Source organism: Ascaphus truei, chromosome 9 (assembly GCF_040206685.1).
Source record: "Ascaphus truei isolate aAscTru1 chromosome 9, aAscTru1.hap1, whole genome shotgun sequence".
Lineage (NCBI taxonomy): Eukaryota > Metazoa > Chordata > Amphibia > Anura > Ascaphidae > Ascaphus > Ascaphus truei.
In genome coordinates this window covers 12,721,191-12,729,287 of record NC_134491.1, presented here as the reverse complement: position 1 = coordinate 12,729,287, position 8,097 = coordinate 12,721,191, and the positions used below count along the sequence as shown (strand labels likewise).

Sequence of the window (8,097 nt, the reverse complement as noted above, 5' to 3'; positions counted from 1 at the left end):
TATTGCGTACGCTAATGCGGGGTATGCCTGTACTTGTAGAAGATGAAGCAGAGCTTAGCTGATGTGTGCTGGCAGGATGCAACGTTAGAAATGTATTTCAGGGGATCTGTAGCAGAAGGTGGGTATAAATACAGTTCTAGCACTCCTAGAATTAGGGGTGGAGTGTCGCTCAGGAGAACATTTTGGGTTTGCACTAATAAGAATGCAGCCAGCCTTGCAACCACCCAAATCAGCCGCAGATCAGAATTACTGGGCTCACCTACAAATTCTACTAACGCAGGGGTGGTCAGTTCCAGTCCTCACGGACCACCAACGGGTCAGGTTTTCAGGATATCCCTGCTTCAGCATAGGTGGCTCAGTCAATGACTCAATAGGCTAATTCTAGTCACGAGCCACCAACAGGTCAGCTTTTCAGAATCTCCCTGCTTCAGTCTTTGACTGAGCCTCTGATTGAGCCACCTGGGCTGAAGCTGGGATATCCGTAAAACCTGACCTGTTGGGAGGGGGGGGTTTGAGGACTGGAGTTGAGCACATAACGCATATAACCAGCTCTCATTTGCTTGTGTTTAGAGCCAGAAGCTCCGAATGGTGTTTAATCTGGACTTTCCCGAAAACAACTTCCTGGCCAAGACGCTGACCGTCGTGTCCGGCCCGGATATGGTGGACCTCACCTTCCATAACTTTGTCTCTTACAAGGAGAACGTCGGCAAGGTAAACAAGTGACCATCCAAGTGAGATGGTCCTAAACCAACAGCATTTTGTAGGCCCAAAGACCAGAACAAAACGCGAATGAAAGTGCTGAGCCTTCGTTTTACTGAGATAGTGCCGAGCCTTCGTTTTACTGATATAGTGCCGAGCCTTCGTTTTACTGAGATAGTGCCGAGCCTTCGTTTTACTGAGATAGTGCCGAGCCTTCGTTTTACTGATATAGTGCCGAGCCTTCGTTTTACTGAGATAGTGCCGAGCCTTCGTTTTACTGATATAGTGCCGAGCCTTCGTTTTACTGAGATAGTGCCGAGCCTTCGTTTTACTGAGAGAGTGCCGAGCCTTCGTTTTACTGAGATAGTGCCGAGCCTTCGTTTTACTGAGATAGTGCCGAGCCTTCGTTTTACTGAGAAAGTGCTGCTTTTTCTCAGTCAGATTCCAGTCTGAAACACTGATTGTAAACATTAGTGAGACTTAGGGTCGCCAAGCGGCTTCTCCAAAAATACTGGACACAATGGTGAAAGGTGCGACGCACTTGAGACACACACACCCCTCTCACCACTCCATGCTGTTTCCTCGTCTCCTTGGCCCAACCCCCAGGCTCCTGACACCTCCTACTGATTAGCTGCATTACCTAGCAGCAGCCAATCAGGCTGGAGGAAGCTGCTCAGCCCTGCTATGTGAAATCCCGCAGCCCCCCAAGCGGGTCAGGTCACTATGTCCAGAGAGGTAATACACATACATGTCCAGTATTACCTCATTTTGTTTACTGGACAGTGTCCAAATACAGACAGTCCTGTTTCAATACTGGACACCTGGCATCCCTACGTGAACCCAAAGCAGAAAGAGCTACTTTTCAGTAAGAATTTGAGTTGTGTTTTCAGGACTGGGCCGCGGATATTCTAGCGATTGTTACAAACCCGGTGCTGGTCAACGCTTCGCGCTACGCCTTCTTTGAGAAAATGTAAGTGTCGCGGCCTCTTTATGTCAGCCACGAAAATAACAAGTACGGAATTGTTAGCAGGCGGCTCTGCATATGTATAACGTGGGGCTGCTTAATCTAAGCGAAATGTACAATGAATTGGGTTATCATAAGAGTTTGTAATCCCTGTGACAATGGCTTCCCGCTATGGGGATTATACCAAGGGAACAGATTAAATGTTGCTGGTTAATGGTTACAAGGATTCATTGTCATACTGGGGATCATTGTATAAAATGTCATGTTTAGTGACTTACCCCCTACATAATAATTATTGAGTTGCAATCCCTGTGTATTTATATATATATATATATATATATATATATATATATATATATATATATATATATATATATATCTAACCTCCTTGAAGTCCCTTCCATTATATGGGCATCTGATTCTACAAGTTGTATATTTCTCTACAGATTTAAATTTGGAGATCGCTATTACAGCAGCCTGTAAACTGAAGGAATAATCTCACTGTTTATTAAACGTTCAGAAGCAGCAGAAGTGTTTCACAAACTCCTGTGTTCCTCACACATTCTCATGTCAGAACCTCGACACAAAGGGGGTGTGCAACTCCCGTCCTCAAGGGCTGCCAACAGGTCAGGTTTTCAGGATATACCTGCTCCAGCACAGGTGGCTCAGTCAAAGACTATACCACCTGTGCTGAAGCAGGGATGTCCTGAAAACCTGACCTGTTGGTGGCCCTTGTGGATGGGAGTTGCCCACCTCTGCTCTCAGCGGCGGATTTACAAATCCTACGCCCTTACCTGTGCCAGCCGCCTCCTTGCTGCCGCCCTGCTTCTCCTTCAGAATCCAGCGTCAAATGACGCAGCGGACGTCACCAACGTGACGTCGCACGGCGTCGCGATACCATGGTAACACGCCGTTGCGCCATGACGTTTGTGACGTCCGCGGCGTCATTTGACGTTCGATTTTGAAGCCGAAGCAGGGCGGCAGAACAGAGGCGGGCGGCACAGGTAAATAAGTCCCTTCCCATCATGTCCAATAGGCCAGAGAGCGCGGCAAATGGGGGCGGACATTTTTGCCGCCTTAGGCCCGGGCCTAATGGAAACCCTGCCTGCCTTAAAGTTTGGTGCATTTTAGCCCTAAACTTCACAAAAAACTGTAAGTCTTTGAGTGTCCCCGTTGTGACGCGGCTGTAACGTGTCAAATGAATTCCCGTTTGTAAAGTCCAGACCCGGTTCAGAAGTAAGAGGTATCCGTACGGGCCTGCAGAAATGTACAGCTGTTGTAGGTTGTGGGACCTGCTGCTGATTACAGTATGTTGTGCAGAGCTTTCCACACCCTGCAGATCTGTTTCTCCGTGCGCCCTTGTGACATTGTGGTTTTCCTCCCTTGTTTGCATGCATTTAATGTAGACACGTGAGGCTGAAGCTTCAACTCAACGCAGAAGGAAAGATTCCTGTACGCCAGTAAGTAGTCAGCTTTCCAACTCTGGGTGAGAGACGAACGGTGAAAGAGGGTGGGGGGCAATGCTCTAGAACAGGAGTGCGCAATTTTTTCTGTTTGGCCCCCCTCCCCCCGTCTGCTCTTCCCCTTGCTTGCGCCCCACCCCTCCCCCCGTCTGCTCTTCCCCTTGCTTGCGCCCCCTCCCCTCCCCCTCCCCCCCCTCCTCCCCTCCCCCCGCTTATTCAGACCTGAGGTTACGATCTCCCCTAGAGACATTGATTGGGTACCATTGGGGCATTAAGAGTTAATGATGCTGATGTACTGAATTTGTCCAGTACAACCCATTACCAAGCGCCCAACTGAGTAGGAAACAGGAGTAAAAAGCCTTGTCAGTGAGTTTGAGGGAGTTCCTCCTCCGAGCTCATCATGGGAAAGGGTTGTGCAGACTGAGATGGCAGATCCCGATACGATCAGTGCCAGGGCAGCAGCTTTAGCAGTCGTTCAGCAGCCGTCCCGGCTAACGTCACCGTTATCAGTGGATGTTGGCGTTGGCATCCTGCTGACTCTTGTCTTTCGGTTTTCACAGAGGGGGAATGCAGTAAAATGACGGAGAACTGCCCCACCTCATTGTTGGGTTCAAATAATTATTTGCCACTAAACGCACTTTGCCATCTTGAACTCACGCGGCTCTTTCGTTTCTCCTTGCGCAGTGTTTTCCAGATGTTTCCTGCGGACAGGAAGCGGGTGGAAAGCGCACTGGGCTTGTGCCATCTACCAAAGGGCAAAGTGAGTCCATCATTTAATACTCGGCATGTGAACCTTCAGTTTGTGAAGGTCTCTTCCCTGTATGCACCGGGCTTCTTGCTCATATTAACCCCTGCATAGGCTGTGACGTCGTTTGCGATCTCCAGCAGATATTTCGCACGTCTCCTCTCAATACCGTGGCAGTAATCATTACACGGCCAGTAAACCAGACCCGTTTTATACACCGCGTGAGCAGTTTCTCGTTCTCTCTGCTTCGTTTGCAGAACGACGCCATCAACCCCGAGGATTTCCCAGAATCGGTGTATCGCACGTTCCTCGTGCACCTGTGCCCCCGCTCGGAGATAGACGAGATCTTTACCTCCTAGTGAGTTCTTTGTAGTTCAGGCTGAAGCAGGAACCCTGGTTGGGAATCGCTGCCCTACAGGGTTTTAAAGGAATTGTTATCATGCTGCAGGGGTCACGGTGTGATGGTGCCGGAGCATACAGTCTCCCACTATTTGTTCTTATTTACAAACTAACATCTCCCCCTTTTTAAAGGGATTAGACCAGAGGTGCTCAACTCCTGTCCTCGAGAGCTACCAACAGGTCAGATTTTCAGGATATCCCTGCTTCAGCACAGGTGGCTCAATCAGTAATGCAGTTGAAGACTGAGACACTTGTGCTGAAGCAGGGATATCCTGAAAACCTGACCTGTTGGTAGCTCTTGATGACTGGAGTTTGCCACCCCTGGGTTAGACAAAGGGTTGGATTTAAGAACATGTCTCTTCTTCCTAACTTTACAGCATACATATGGCTTAAACCTCTACTTATTTTGAAATACAGTCGGAAGACCTTTGCCCCAATGTTTGATAAATATAGAACTTTTGGAAATTGGTGCGGCACAGAACCGCTTTTGTTTTAAAGCCACTTTAACCACTCCTTCCATGTACTCGTCATAGCTGGGGAAGCATGTGAATAAATATATATATATATATATATATGGGCAGTTCTGCCTAGGGTTTTCTTTTTCTTATAGGTGGGAAGCAGGGGGTCCCCAGAGCTGAACCGCGTTGATTTCAGTTCCGGTGACCCCCCGCTTCCCGAGATACTTACATCGGAAAGGGGCGCAGGTAGCAGCTCCGGCTGGGTGCCGAACATGTCTATTTACCAGGGGTGGATTGGGCTGCCGGGAAACGGCGAAAATGCCCGGCGGGTCCATGGGTTGGTGCCGCCTTGGCTATAGGTTGGAGGTTGGGGGTCTCTGGAGCTGGACCATTTTGATTTCAGCTCCGGGACCCCCTGCTTCCTGAGATACCTGCCTCCGAAGGGGGTAATGAACGTGGAATGCCGCTTTAATTTCACTCCGTGCCTCGTCTCTTGCATTCTCAGCCACTCCAAAGCCAAACCCTACATGACTAAGGACCACCTCACCAAGTTTATCAACAATAAGCAGCGAGATTCCCGGCTCAACGAGCTACTTTTCCCACCTGCGAAGACAGAGCAAGTGCAGGGCCTTATAGAGAAATATGAGCCCAGCGTGATCAACAAACAGAGAGGTGAGCGCCATACTTATTCTATACTACTGTCAGCAGAGGCGCTGTGCATTCAAGGGGTACTGTATATCCTGTATATCCTTCTTAGTGTTAGCAGCTTTCATATATTGGAACAGGGATTCTTGGTTGTAAATACATAGAAAAATAGACATTGACAGCAGATAAGAATCACTTACTTAATCTGCCCATTCTCCTATCTTCTGCTTGTCAGGAAGCTTTGGGGGTTCGTTTAGTGGCTACCGGGGAACTTTAAGATAAGAAATCTCCCCCCTCCCACCCCCCAAATTGAATAAAAACAGCACAGATTTATTGTGAAGGTTCTGGAATCTATAAAAAGATATAAATACATATCTACCATAGGCATTATATGGGGCAACATTTCTCACCCTGTAATCACACGGGGCGCACGTTTCATGCAAATATTCTCACAGACCTCGAATGTGTTTCCCTGGTCACTGTGTGACCTTCCGACCTTCAATACTGTCCTATACTTATGCCCCACCCCAGGTCCATTTCCTTCTGTGCATCTCACCTGTGGCCAGTTCATGGTTATTGTCCAGCTGAGACTCGGTACGAAGGACCAGTTGTATTCTGGATATTTTACTGTCCCCGCCTGCCTCCGGTGTATCCAACCCTATTGGGACCAGCTGTGGGGCAGGACCAATCCCCCACAAAAACCTTAATGGCTTCAGCTGTCAGGTTGAGCCATAATCTAACCTGAGCCACTCCTTATCCTACAATGAGCAGCCACCTTACCTTCTTGTTTCAACATCATTCCCTCTACAGGGTAAGCTCTCAGGTTCAGGCCCTCATTACCTTCTGCATCTGTTAGTCCTCACCTGTATGTCACTGTTTGTGTAATATACTGTACATAGCTCTGTACCCCATTGTACCCCGCTCCGGCATATGTTGGCGCTTCACAAATAAACGATAACAACTGGGGACGGATACAGGACAGTCCCACTAAATTTGGAGCAGATATCCCTTCTCTTCCCTCCTGGGTATTGGCCCATTGCTGGTTTTCTTCCTTCTCCAGGGCAGCTGTCTCCGGAGGGGATGATCTGGTTCCTCTGCGGTTCTGAGAACAGCGTGGTGTCGCTGGATAAAATAGCAGTGAACCACGACATGGCTCAACCCCTTTCTCACTACTTCATTAACTCGTCTCACAACACCTACCTGACGGGTAACGGCAGCAAGACCCCCTTTCACATCGAGGTGTCCAATTATAGCGTTACCTGTGATGCATCCACATGTCTCACGCAAGTGTCCCACGTCTGTGTCCCACGCAAGTGTCCCACGTCTGTGTCCCACGTCTGTGTCCCACGTCTGTGTCCCACGTCTGTGTCCCACGTCTGTGTCCCACGTCTGTGTCCCACGTCTGCTTCTGTATCCCACAGATTGTATAGAGCAGGAGTGGCTAACTCCGGTCCTCAAAGGCCACCGACAGGTCCGGTGTTAAGGATATTTAAGCCACCTGTGCTGAAGCAGGGATATCCTTATAATCTGACCTGGCCCCTGAGGACTGGAGTTTGCCACCCTTGGTATAGTGTTTAACTGCAGATGTCACTGTGTCCTAGATGTGACAATAACGTGGTCGTTTAGCCCAGTTTCCATGTGCAGAAAAAAACATGTTGTATAAATATATGGAAGTACAAAACAGAAATAGAACCAGATTTATCAGAGCACAGAGCACGCAGAGAGCACGCAGAGAGCACGCAGAGAGCACGCAGAGAGCGCAGAGAGCGCAGAGAGCGCAGAGAGCGGAGAGAGCGGAGAGAGCGGAGAGAGCGGAGAGAGCGGAGAGAGCGCAGAGAGCGCAGAGAGCGCAGAGAGCGCAGAGAGCGCAGAGAGCGCAGAGAGCGCAGAGAGCGCAGAGAGCGCAGAGAGCGCAGAGAGCGCAGAGAGCGCAGAGAGCGCAGAGAGCGCAGAGAGAGCACAGAGCACATTGCTTTAGTGTTTTGTATAATCATGCTGGTTTATATGAGGGAGAAATCCCGTTCTTTATGCATCGCTGTTTGCCTCCTCATTTATCAGGTGTCGCAATGTAACCCATACAGGGCCTTATGTATTAAGGGCCACAGAACCAGAAACCCATACAGGGCCTTATGTATTAAGGGCCACAGAACCCGAAACCCATACAGGGCCATATGTATTAAGGGCCACAGAACCAGAAACCCATACAGGGCCATATGTATTAAGGGCCACAGAACCAGAAACCCATACAGGGCCATATGTATTAAGGGCCACAGAACCAGAAACCCATACAGGGCCTTATGTATTAAGGGCCACAGATCCAGAAACCCATACAGGGCCTTATGTATTAAGGGCCACAGAACCAGAAACCCATACAGGGCCATATGTATTAAGGGCCACAGAACCAGAAACCCATACAGGGCCATATGTATTAAGGGCCACAGAACCAGAAACCCATACAGGGCCTTATGTATTAAGGGCCACAGATCCAGAAACCCATACAGGGCCTTATGTATTAAGGGCCACAGAACCAGAAACCCATACAGGGCCTTATGTATTAAGGGCCACAGAACCAGAAACCCATACAGGGCCTTATGTATACAGGGCCACAGAACCAGAAACCCATACAGGGCCATATGTATTAAGGGCCACAGAACCAGAAAACCATACAGGGCCATATGTATACAGGGCCACAGAACCAGAAACCCATACAGGGCCTTATGTATT

At 49.0% G+C, this 8,097-nt stretch overlaps 1 protein-coding gene across 5 annotated transcripts in view; it reads left to right on the top strand.

Annotated features, from left to right (window-relative positions):
- The window catches only part of PLCB2 (phospholipase C beta 2), a 154,598-nt gene that overhangs the window by 108,173 nt on the left and 38,328 nt on the right, over positions 1-8,097 (top strand). For 4 of the 5 annotated variants that reach the window (XR_012803755.1, XM_075613371.1, XM_075613372.1 and 1 more), the window contains 7 exons: positions 571-711; positions 1,590-1,669; positions 3,070-3,123; positions 3,811-3,886; positions 4,129-4,229; positions 5,234-5,400; positions 6,434-6,580. Coding sequence is in view for 3 of the 5 variants with exons in the window: in XM_075613371.1 (XP_075469486.1) it covers positions 571-711; positions 1,590-1,669; positions 3,070-3,123; positions 3,811-3,886; positions 4,129-4,229; positions 5,234-5,400; positions 6,434-6,580 (766 nt within the window). In the remaining 2 variants the exon portion in view is untranslated. Of the gene's footprint in view, positions 1-570; positions 712-1,589; positions 1,670-3,069; positions 3,124-3,810; positions 3,887-4,128; positions 4,230-5,233; positions 5,401-6,433; positions 6,613-8,097 lie in introns of all 5 variants that reach the window. The other variant, XR_012803756.1, reaches the window with a different exon arrangement.